The 12374-nt window shown below is 37.3% G+C and overlaps 1 protein-coding gene across 9 annotated transcripts in view; it reads left to right on the plus strand.

Moving 5' to 3' along the window:
* The window catches only part of RABGAP1L (RAB GTPase activating protein 1 like), a 781286-nt gene that overhangs the window by 742371 nt on the left and 26541 nt on the right, over positions 1-12374 (plus strand). For 5 of the 9 annotated variants that reach the window (XM_010367376.2, XM_010367379.2, XM_010367380.2 and 2 more), the window contains one exon: positions 1597-1689. In XM_010367376.2, the coding sequence (XP_010365678.1) occupies positions 1597-1689 (93 nt within the window). Of the gene's footprint in view, positions 1-1596; positions 1690-2031; positions 2333-8696; positions 9564-12374 lie in introns of those variants that run through there. The other 4 variants (XM_010367378.2, XM_030935779.1, XM_010367381.2 and 1 more) reach the window with 2 other exon arrangements.

Below are 12374 nucleotides of genomic sequence, written 5' to 3' on the forward strand. Positions count from 1 at the left end.
GCCTGTAATCCCAGTGCTTTGGGAGGCTGAGGAAGGAGGATCACTTCAGCCCAGGTGTTTGAGACCAGTCTCAGCAATATAGCCAGACCCCACCTCTACAAAAGTTAAAATTAAATAAGTAAAGGAATTCTATAACTTTGTCCAAAGAAAGACTAAAAGTATATTTAATATGTATTATGGAACAGAATAATTTCTAATACCTTAATTTTGACTGAATACTTGTTTTTAAAAAAATTTAAAAATGTCCATGAACCAGGCATTGTTTTAGATACCTCTCTGTTAACTCATTTAATTCTCCTGACACCATTGAGGTAGAAATTTTGTTTACCTGCTATTTTATAGACGAAGAAACTGAGGCTAGGAGAGTTTTTTTGTTTGTTTGTTTTAAAAGACTGAGTCTCATTCTGTTGCCCAGGCTAGAGTAAGTGGCCGTCATAGTGCAGTGCAGCCTGGAACTTGTCCACTCAAGCAATTCTTCCATCTCAACCTCCCAAGTAGCTGGGACTATAGATGTGCACCACTGTCCCCTAAGAGAGGTTAAATATCTGTTTATTGAGGGCTTTTATACTATGCTGTGCTTATTTGTTTATTTTTAAAATTTGAAGAGTCCATAGGATTCTAGTCTTTTTTTCAGAAAAGAGTAAACTACTGTCTTTTGTGGATGACATAATTTTCACAAGAAATAAATGAGTTGTTTAGATGACTTTCTATTATCTCATACAGCACAATGATTCTATATTTGAGTTTTCATTGTCAAACACTAAAACCTTTCAGTATACTAACTCCATTTTAGAATATTTTTCTTTTTTTTTTTTTTTGAGACTGAGTCTCGCTCTATCACCCAGGCTGGAGTGCAGTGGTGCAATCTTGGTTCATCACAACCTCAGCCTCCCAGGTTCAAGCAATTCTCATGCCTCAGCCTCCAAAGTAGCTGGAATTACAGATGCCCACTACCATGCCCGACTAATATTTTTAATTTTAGTAGAGATGGGGATTTACCATGTTGGCCAGTCTGGTCTCAAACTCCTGACCTCGAGTGATCCGCCTGCCTCAGCCTCCCAAAGTGCTGGGATTACAGACATGAGCCACCATGCCCAGGCCATTTTAGAATATTTCTTGTAGCTAAATTTTTTACTTGTATAACATAATAATTTTCATTTTAAACATAATAGAAGGATATGAGTGAATTATACTTAAGAAAGTTAAAATTAATAGCACTATTAAATACATTAACAAGAGAAGTTTGTGACATCAGCAATTTTAGAAGTGGACAAACTGTAGCCTGTTTCTGTAAAATAAGTTTTCTTGGAACACAGCCAGACTCATTTGTTTAGGTATCACTCATGGCAGGTTTTGTGGAATAATGACAGAGTTGAATCTTTGCAACCTAGACTATATGACCCACAAGGCCTAAAATATATACTGCATGGACCTTTACAGGAAAAGTTTGCCAGCCCCTACTCTGGAGTCTGTATTTTTCTCCTAACTTTGAGTTGGGCATGTTCCCTTAGAATGCCAGAAATTTAGCAAACACATCTGAATTTTTTTTCATAAATGGCGCCCTTGTCTAACATGGTTTTCCTCAAATCCCTGCAGGTACCAACCAAGAAGCTGAAGAAATATGAGAAAGAATATCAGACAATGCGAGAGAGTCAGCTGCAACAGGAAGACCCAATGGATAGATACAAGGTATGAGAAATATGTTGCACCTATCAACGTACCTTCTTTTTTATTTTAAATGAGACTGAGTCTTGCTGTGTTGCCCAGGCTGATCTTGAGCACCTGGCCTCAAGCAATCCTCCCACTTCAGTCTCCCAAGTAACTGGGATTACAAGCACGAGCCACCATTCCCAGTAAAGTACCTTTTTTTTTTCTTTTTTTTTTTTACTTAAAGCAGCAGTTGTGGCAAGTTCAATTCCCTCTGTTCCTCCTCGATTGATTTAGACACTCTCTGATCATGCTAACTGTCCAGGTATGTTTTCATTTCAGGAGATTCCCAAATAGCCAACCATAATATTTCTTTTCTTTCAGTTTGTATATTTGTAGGTAACTCCAGCTGTTGCATTTATACTGGGAATCTTCATAAGAAGCTGAGAGAAAGAGAGGGAAAAAGAAAGTGGCTTTCTACTTTCAAAAATGAAACAAAAAGGAAAAATGGCAAAGTACTGTTTTAGCTGTGCATGGCCATGTCCACAGAGACTTGTAGCAGGTGAACCGTTCCAAGACTGACACAAGGATGTTTCAAACTTGCCTCTATCTGTAGCACATGTTAAAAATACCAACTCACTTGGAAGGAAAAATAAAAATCACAAAGGTATATTGAGCACAGTAATGGTGTTTGTTGCAACATTTATTTCCACAGATGAATTTTTGAACAACAGTGATATTTGACTTATAGTATGAAGTTTCAGAATCAAAAGAATTTCATTTTAATACGTTCATTAATTGTGAATCTCTTCAGTGGTAATTAGCAACACTGTTCCCAGGATGCAATGTTGGGAAACACTTATTTCCAACTTATTTTTTTCCAAGTAAAATATTGTCTCTCTTCAACATGCTTTAATTTTTCAGACTCATACAGATACATAATAGCTCCTTCTCCCTCCACATCAGTATACTAAGATAAAAGAATACTGTATTTTCAGCACTAAGCAGCAGTGCCGAAATGTCCTGCCAATAAATGGACTGTGTGACATTATTAATTAAATCACCCACATTGGGATGACTTCCACTTTTGTAACTAGAGTTATCTTTATGTGGTCAGAGCTGGACATAGGCAGCATAGTCACACAGAATATCTTATCTCTGTTGCTGAACTGAATAACACAGGATGTGTACAGAGGAACATGGTAGGAGTATGTAGATTTTGTAGTCAGACAGACCTGAACTCAAATCCTGCTCATTTTTTTAGAGCACAGGATTTGGACTCTATATTGAGGGTTTTAATCCCTATGCCACCATTCAGCATCTTGGACTAGTTATTGAACCTCTTCCTTATCTGTAAAAGATATAGTGTATCTGCTTCCTTGGTGGATTATTACAAGGATGAGGGATGCTGTATGTTAAGGACTCAGCTTATAGTTGCATTCAATAAATGGCTGTTATTTTATGAAGCCTACTACTACAGATTATGCAATTATTACTAGAATAATGCCAACTTATGTGGGTCTTCCCCTCTAGTCCCTTATTGATTGTTCCCATTTCTCTCAAGTATTGCCAACTAATAATCTCCCCTTGCTTATAGAAGTGGTTCAAGATCTGATGATAAAATCCCACATACTTCTATAGCAGGTAATTATTAACAGATAAGGTGTTTACAGATAACATTTGAAGCTAATTTTCACCACCAACATCCCCTCAATAAAACCAACTTTTAATGTAAATCACATGGCATGCTGCTTTAGAAAGGCTGGAAGGTAGTAATTATAAACTATTATTAAGCATCCAAAATGAAGCTCTCCTTTTGCTAACATCATTCTGATTTTCTTATTACTACCATTGTTGTGAATAAATTCTGTGAAGAATGCTTTAAAATAAGAGAGAAATGGAAGACCAAACTTGTACATTTAAAATCAGGCTGGAATTGAACTTGTTATTGTGTCTTAAATCATTTTTTGTGCCAAAGCAGGTATGTATACATTAATAGTAAGATGTATATTATTTTTAAATTACTTATAGCATGTAAGATTATCAATGTGTATAGTTTTTATTGAGAGATTAAAGTAGGATTAAACTTTTTGTTTTGAAAGCAGGCATTACTTTTTAAGTTCAAGTATTGTTGCTTCTTATTTGCACTTATCTGATACCCTCTATCGCTATTTCTTTTAGATTATTGTGGTAACTTGTCAGTACATTCATCTAATGTCTCTATACTCTTTTAATAATGTCTAGGCATTTGTCCTGGTAATACACTTGGCAAATTTATAGTTCTTAGATTACAATTACACCTTCAAGGTGGCAGTCAACAACATAAGTTTCTAACCATCAACATATTTGGTTTTAAAGATGATCAACATGTAGTTTAAGAAGCCATATTATAATTATCTTAATTAAAGTAGCAAAGTTAGAAAATACCTTTTACATCTTCTAAATTTAATCCTGTGAAGAATAAGATCTCTGTCCTGGGAATGAGCACTTTATAATTCATAGATCTTGGACTGGGAACCCAGTTAATGTAAACTCTTAAAGACTGACTTGGGAACATCTTGAAGGGCATTGAGTGAGAACTTGCACCAGTTCAGTGACAACCCCTCCTCAACATTAGAATCTATATTGCTTGAAAAGTCATTTCCACACCCTAGCTTGCCATATGACAAGAGAGTTAGGAAGGTTGTGGGAAATTTATTTATTTATTTATTTATTTATTTATTTATTTATTTATTTATTTATATTTTTATTTTTATTTATTATTATTTTTTTTGAGACGGAGTCTGGCTCTGTCGCCCAGGCTAGAGTGCGGTGGCAGCATCTCAGCTCACTGCAAGCTCCGCCTCCCAGGTTTACGCCATTCTCCTGCCTCCGCCTCCCAAGTAGCTGGGACTACAGGCGCCCGCCTTGTCGCCCAGCTAGTTTTTTTTATTCTTTAGTAGAGACGGGGTTTCACCGTATTAGCCAGGATGGTCTCGATCTCCTGACCTTGTGATCCGCCCGTCTCGGCCTCCCAAAGTGCTGGGATTGCAGGCTTGAGCCATCGCGCCCAGCCTGGAAATTTATTTTTTAAAGCCCACATATGTTATATAATAAGATATTTTAAGAGGTATTTCAGTTCAATACTATTTCTCTTAGACATGGTGGCATATGTAAAAGGGCTATCACAGGGAACCTGGAGGTGGGATTAAAGATCCAACAATGTAGATGTAGCTCTCAACAGTCATATTTCTTGCTATATCTATGTAAACATGTGTTTGATGTCTATTTTTATGACATATGTAAATATCTTCATGCTCAGGTTATATCGCTATAGTCACCTTTATTCAACACTTAAATCTCAACCACAAAGAAAGAAATGAAATAATGTTAGTATAAATTTAAATTTTAAAACTTGACATATCATGAAAATCTTCTGGAATTAGGAAGTAGTGATGATTGCACAACTTTGTGAATATACTAAAATCATTACATTGCACATTTTAAAAACATGACTTTTATAGTATGTGTTAATTACATCTCCAAAAAAAAAAGCAGAATGTTCCAGGAGGATTGTCATTTAGGCTACCCTTTTCCTTTCATGAACCCTAAGTCACACCAGAGGTACCTGTTTAGAAGCCTTGCAGGAGGGAGAGCTTCCTGTTGAAATTAGAGCTAATTAGAGACTGTTGATCTTATATGTGTTCATATTTGTAGAATAAAAGCCAACACAGTGGGTGGTACATTAGTTTTTAGTGAAGCCCATTAATTTCCAGATAGAACATATGTTGTACATTGTATGTATACACACAGATATAAACATATATACGTAGGTCATACACACATATACATGCACTGCCTGTGCTACCTGGGCTTGGCATCAGTTTATATTTTAATCTCAGTGAACACCATAATGACTGCTTTATAGCCTTTATTCTTTCTGTTTCTCTTCATGACTAGATTCCAAGAGACAGAAAGGAAACTTTTTTGGAAGAACAATGTAGAATATTTATTTCAAATCTCTTTTATCTTCCTTCTTAACTTGGACCTGACCAGATTTGTGTAAAATTCTTTGTCTACTCTAATATTTTGGTTTGTAAATTTAGTGATTGATTTCTAGTAAGCTGAAATTAGGATAAAGATTTGGCTGTAGAAGTAAGCATGTTTTCATTTTTATACAGGTTCCCCAGAAAACACACATTCATCAATATGTGTAGCTGTTTTTAGTGTATTTTAGAAACTAGTAACTAAGCCCTTAATAAGCAAAGTTACCAATTTCAGAAATTAAAATATTTTCTATCTTAAAGAGATGAATTGTTTCTATTGTGAGGAAAGTTTTCTAGTGATGGTGTCAGTTGATGGTACTTTTTGGAGATCTTTAGCCTTCATCTACCTTTGGAGAATGATATGCTTTTCTGGTTTAATTAAAGAACTATTTGCACAAATGTGAACTAAGCCTTAAAAAACACAGCTAATTGACTGGGCATGGTGGCTCTCGCTTGTAATGCCAGCACTTTGGGAGGCTGAGGTGGGTGGATCACTTAGGTCAGGAGTTCCAGACCAGCCTGGCCAATACAGTGAAACCCTGCTTCTACTAAAAAATACAAAAATTAGCTGAGTGTGCTGGCAAGCACCAGTAGTCCCAGCTACTCGAGAGGCTGAGGCATGAGAATCGCTTGAGCCTGGGAGGGGGAGTTACAGTGAGCCAAGATCATGCCACTGCACTCCAGCCTGGGCAACAGAGCCAGACTCTGTCTCAAGGAAAAAAAAAAAAAAAAAAAAAGGCCGGGCGCGGTGGCTCATGCCTGTAATCCCAGCACTTTGGGAGGCGGAGGCAGGCAGATCACGAGGTCAGGAGATCGAGACCATCCTGGCTAACACGGTGAAACCCCATTTCTACTAAAAAAAAAAAAAAAAAAAAAAAATTAGCTGGGTGTGGTGGCTGGCACCTGTAGTCCCAGCTACTTGGGAGGCTGAGGCAGGAGAATGGTGCGAACCCGAGAGGCGGAGCTTACATTGAGCCGAGATCACGCCACTGCACTCCAGCCTGGGCGACAGAGCGAGACTCCATCTCAAAAATAAATAAATAAATAAATACACACACACACACACACACACACACACACACACACACACACACACACAGCTAATTAATTAAATTCAGTGAATCTCCCAAAGCATAATAAAGGTTACCTGTTCTAGATGGGAAAATACTAAAAGAATCTGGAATGCTTACACTGTCGTGGGTTTGGGACACAGATAGTATTATGAATACATAATTTCTAATTGAAGTGTCTTATCCATGTTCAGTACAATTAAATTTAGAATGTTTAACCTCGTTCTTGAGATTAAACATAGTAATTTTTAAAATCAAAATGTAATTTAAACAAAGGAAATGATTCTTCTATGTTTCCAGTTTTTTTCTTGCACATACTAGTTTTTGTAGAGCAGTTGGTCCTACATGTAATTTCAAAGTAAGCTATTATGCATAGTAAAAATAATACAAATGAAATATTTGAAATAAAGCTTAATTGTACTTTTTTGCCATCCTTACATATCTAATGTAGTAATTTAGAGCAATTACCACATTTCTTTTAAACTTGACAAATGAAGAAAAGTTTAAATTAGGATACATTTCTAACCTATAAAAATGAGGGAGTAGATTTTTTTAAAAACTGTTGGGCCCTTTTTGGTGTTGGACCCTTTCTTACTCAGGGGAGTCAAGATAAGTGAATCCATCTTTGAAAATTATTTTTCTGGCTAGACACGTTGGCTCACACCTGTAATCCCAACAGTTTGGGAGGCTGAGGCGAGTGGATCACTTGAGGTCAGGAGTTCGAGACCAACCTGGCCAACGTGGTAAAAACCCTTTCTCTACTTAAAATACAAAAATTAGCTGGGTGTGGTGGCACACACCTGTAGTCTTAGCTATTCAGTAGGCTGAGGCGGGATAATCTCTTGAACCTGGGAGGCAGAGGTTGCAGTGGGCTGAGATCGCACCACTGCACTCCAGCCTGGGTGACAGAGCAAGACTCCATCTAAAAAAAAACAAACAGAAAAAAAAAAAAAAAACACGTTTTTCTGCCAGAGCAAATAAACTTACATTTTATTATTTTTTCACATCACAGAGACTGTGTTGGCTTTTGGAAATATTATGTTATGAAATAATGTGCTTTTAAGGAATAGTAATAGACATGAGGTTGTTTTCTATATGCCTATGATAACTTAATGATAAACTTCAGAAGGCTTCCACTTTCTCTTTGAGCTTGGATAACCCAGAGAGTTCATTGTTGTAGGATGGTGAAGATGCGAAACTAAATCCTTTTGGCTTCTCAAGCAATATAGCTAATCAGGAGTGGGCGATTTCTAACAATGCTGGTCTTTTAGTTCCTTGTACTTAACCCTTGGGGGAAGAATATGCATTCGGCACACTAAGAATTTCTAGTATGTTTAGTGATGATCGTCAGAGTTTTCAAGAATCATTAATTTTTAGAAAGTTTTCTTTTCCGTTTAAGTATTACTGAGAAAATTACCTGACACTAATATGTTTCTATATCATCTAGAATGCATTTGCTTTTTGAAAATTTGATTTGTGTGCTAGAGTAGAGCAGGGATCTGCAAACTGTGGTTTATAGGCCAAATCTGGCTCACTACCAGTTTTTGTAAACCAAGTTTTATTGGAATACAGCCACACCTATTTATTTATTATGTATGGCTGGTTTTGTATGACACTGGTAGAGTTGAGAAATTTCAACGTAGACCATGCGACCTGCAAAGTCTAATATATTTACTGTCTGGCAATTTACACTAGAAGTTTGCTGACCTCTATGCAAGAGTATAATCTAAGATAGTTTTTTAAGTGCTAAAAGAAATGCAGTCTGTTTGGCCAGCTGTCATTTATTACTGACAAGATTTTGTTTTTAGTTTGACATTTAAAATTTTGAAATTTTCCACTACAAAGATAAAATTGGATGTGATGAGTAAAGTAAAAAGCTTCAAATATCCATATTTTCTTTCTCAGATCTTCATTTAAGGACAACATAGATATTTAAACATTTTATCTGTAGGCATTTGAAAACTTGAATATGATAGCTGTCAACTCTTTTAAAAGAGGTATCCAAAAGAAAATATGTGAGCGTTGAGTGTGGTGTTGCTAATAAATTTGCACTGAGTCTTTTAGGAAAACATTTTCTCCTGACCCTTAAAAGGCTTTAAAACCATGTGCCAAGAATTCATCATAGCAGCAGACAACACCCAAAATATTGAGCTAGGGTTTATAAAGCCACCTCCCTCCTCGTCATTTTTTCCTTTAAAGCTTAGTTTCTTTACTTTTAATTACAAGTTCACATTTCTCTGGTTTCTCATCTTGGAATAAATGACATTCACAATCCCTTGAACTGCTTCACCCAGACTTCAGCCCCCAGGTACACGTGAGATCCAGGATCCTTTTTTTTTTTTTTTTTTGCATTACCCTGCCCAGCAATTTCATTCTTTTGTCTGAAGATGAACTGTTTTGCAAGATTTCTGACCTTGTCATATAAGGAAGTTCCTTCCACCCAGCTTTAACAACACAGTATCAACACCTCACACCGTAGTTCCTTAATAGTTCCACGTACAGCATTTTAGTCGTTCATGCAAACTGTAAACAGCAGTGTGGAGAGGGAGGAGTTTGAGGATATGAGTCTTCCTAAGTTGAGACTTGCCCACTAGCTGCCTCAAGTATACTTTGTTCCATTCAATGTTTGCAGTCACAGAGAGAACTTAGAGTTATATGACACTCGAAGGAAAAGCAAAAGAGCATTAAGAAGTGTCTGTTTTTGTTATTGCCATTTCATAAATATTTTAGTAGGTGTTCAATTTCATTGGATATTCTTTTTTTTTTAATTGTCTTTGTACCTATGATTGAAAACGGTAGTTGGTCTATGACTTTTGAGGAGGTAAGTTTCTTTTTTTAATCTATGTATGTCTGTAACATCGGTGTCTGTCTCTTTGAAAAATGCAGTATCCTCCTCCCAAAAGTTACTAACCAAACTTTCCCAGCTGTACATCTCGTATCCATGAGGGGTGAAACTATGAGGACAGTTGTTATCTGCTTTTTATTCAAGTGGTGTCAGTTGTGTGAGATGGGGAGTATATGTTTCAGACAGTGTGATGTGAGTGTTAAGAGTTATGTAAGCAGTGTCTCCTATAATCTTTTCTGAAAGGCAAGAGGGAACCAGTTTGCCTGTTTTGTTTACAGGCTTTGAGCAGTCAGCACATCTGCTTGTGCAAACTTAGAGCATATGAATTTCTCTGGGCTGACTAAGGTTATTGGGGCTGACTTTGAGTCTGTCTCCCATGGGCAACCCTTGTTAACATTTCAAAATGAACCAAGCAGGGTTACTACCTTTCCCAAGACCATCAAAACCAAACTCTCTTCTCCATTCTAGAATACAGGCAAACTTTTTCTGGAATGGGTCAGTATTGAAAACAGTTTTGGCTCCTTGAGAAGAACTGTAAAAGACAGCCAAGTAATATAAGCTCTGTTTAGCCCTCAGTAGGTAAGTGTGGGCAAGTTCTTTGTAGAAAATCTCCATCTCAGTAGCAGGGTCTCACTGTAGTGCTCAGTAGCACTCACCCTGGGTTCATACTTTGGAGGATGATACTGCATTTTTGGCCCTGTAGCTTGCTTTCCCACTTGTCTGTGAGTGCAGAGCAGGAGTCTGACACTTCCCACTGTGCTGCTTGCTTTGCAGACACTAAATTGAAGCTTCTTGCTAAAGCAAAAGCCAGTAGGCGTGCCCTCTAGGCTATTTTGCTTTGCAGGGACCGAGACTCTCAGTTTCTCCCAAATCTTTTCCCACCCTTGCCCTTGCCCCTTTAACTGTGTGTCTGTAAGGAAGGGTTTCAGTTGCAACAGTCACTGTAATGAGAAGTTACTAGTCAGAATTTCAGCTGAACTCACACCTCTTTCTTATATAACAGATAATCCATCAGACATTTATCTCTAATCAACAGTGAAGTAGCTACCTGGCATGATTTCTAAATACTTGAACAAAGTATTTTTCCACGAACATCCTATGACTTTACCTGGAGGTTACTTTAACTCAATTCTAAGCATATAATTGTAACCTGAAAAACTGGTAGTGACAACATTTTCACTTGTGCCAAATGGATGTAATGTACATAATAGTCGAGGGAGGTTTTTGTACTTTGGGGTTATACAAGTACAATTTCAATAGCAATAGGACACTTAACTCGGGAATAGCTATTGAAGTAGTCTTATCTTAGTTTCTTGAAGAGATTTATCAAGAAATGAGAAAAATCTCTTCCCTCGCTAAGCAGCTGCATTGTGAAATATGTCATGTTGAAATTGTGCTGGTATTGTTACTCTTTCCTGGCTAGTAGGAAATTTATTGAAAAAGCTTCTCAAATCTTTTTTTTAATCTAAGTTTCCTATAAGTATTTAAGTTTTTTTTTTTTCATGAAAAAGAGTAATAGATATATCAGAAATAAAGGCTAACTCTTCAGCCCCTGCTAGAAATTGTGTTACTTAGGCAAAGATTGAAAGATTTCATTGTAGAAGCTCTGGCTTTTTAGAAATCTGTTTTTTAGTCTCTACATTTATTAAGTTTCTGTGGGAGGGTGGAACTTCTGTAGATTGAGGGAACAGACAGAATCTGATGAGTACAAGTTGCCTCTACAAGAGCATACACAGTCTTCTCAGGAACATCTGGGGAAGAGTTCCTAGCAAGGCACCACTTCTGAGGGGTTACATTATATCTTGGTCAAAAAGGAGGATCCAATATGGTTTTGTGTAGAATATGACCTTCTAACAGAAGTGGACTTAAATTTTTTTTTCTCATTTTGGCATCTTATCCCTTCCAATGGAATTAAAATTCTGAATTTTTTTTTCCTTAATAAAACTATTTTTTAAATCCTATTACAAATATATATTCATTGTAGAAAACTTGAAAACATTTTTAAAAGGAAAAGGACAACAGTAAAGAAAATTCACTACCTACAGTCAATATTTATTATTTATATTGTTATAATGAGATTCTCCAGTTATTTATTGGGTTTTTTTTTCCCCCTACAAGGCAGTGTAAGCATTTCCTGTTATTGTGTATTTCTTTCTTTCTTTTTTTTTTTTTAAAACAGGTTCTCACTCTGTCACCCAGGTGAGAATGCAGTGGCATGATCACAGTTCACTGCAGCCTTGACTTCCTGGGTTCAAGTGATCCTCCAACCTCAGCCTCCCCAGTAGCTGGGATCATGTGTGCACACCACACCACCCAGCTAATTTTTTTTTTTTTTTTTTAGATGGAGTCTCACTCACTCTGTCGTCCAGGCTGAAGTGCAGTGGTGCAATTTTGGCTCACTGCGAGCTCTGTCTTTCAGGTTCAAGCAATTCTCCTGCCTCAGCCTCCCGAGTAGCTGGGATTACAGGTGTGTATCACCACACCCGCCTAATTTTTTATTTTGTTTTAGTAGAGATGAGATTTCACCGTGTTGGCAAGGCTGGTCTTGAACTGACCTTAAGTGGTCCGCCCACCTCAGCCACCCAAAGTGCTGGGATTACAGGCATGAGCCATTGCACCCGGCTGTACCCAGCTAATTAAAAAAAATTTTTTTGTAGAGATGCGGTATTGCCATGTTGCCAAGGCTGGTCTTGAACTCCTGGGCTCGAGCAATCCTCCAGTCTCAGGCTCCCAAAGTGTTGGGATTACAGGCACCAGCCACTGCATCCAGCCTTCTCCAGTATTTTA

Source organism: Rhinopithecus roxellana, chromosome 8 (genome assembly GCF_007565055.1).
Source record: "Rhinopithecus roxellana isolate Shanxi Qingling chromosome 8, ASM756505v1, whole genome shotgun sequence".
Lineage (NCBI taxonomy): Eukaryota > Metazoa > Chordata > Mammalia > Primates > Cercopithecidae > Rhinopithecus > Rhinopithecus roxellana.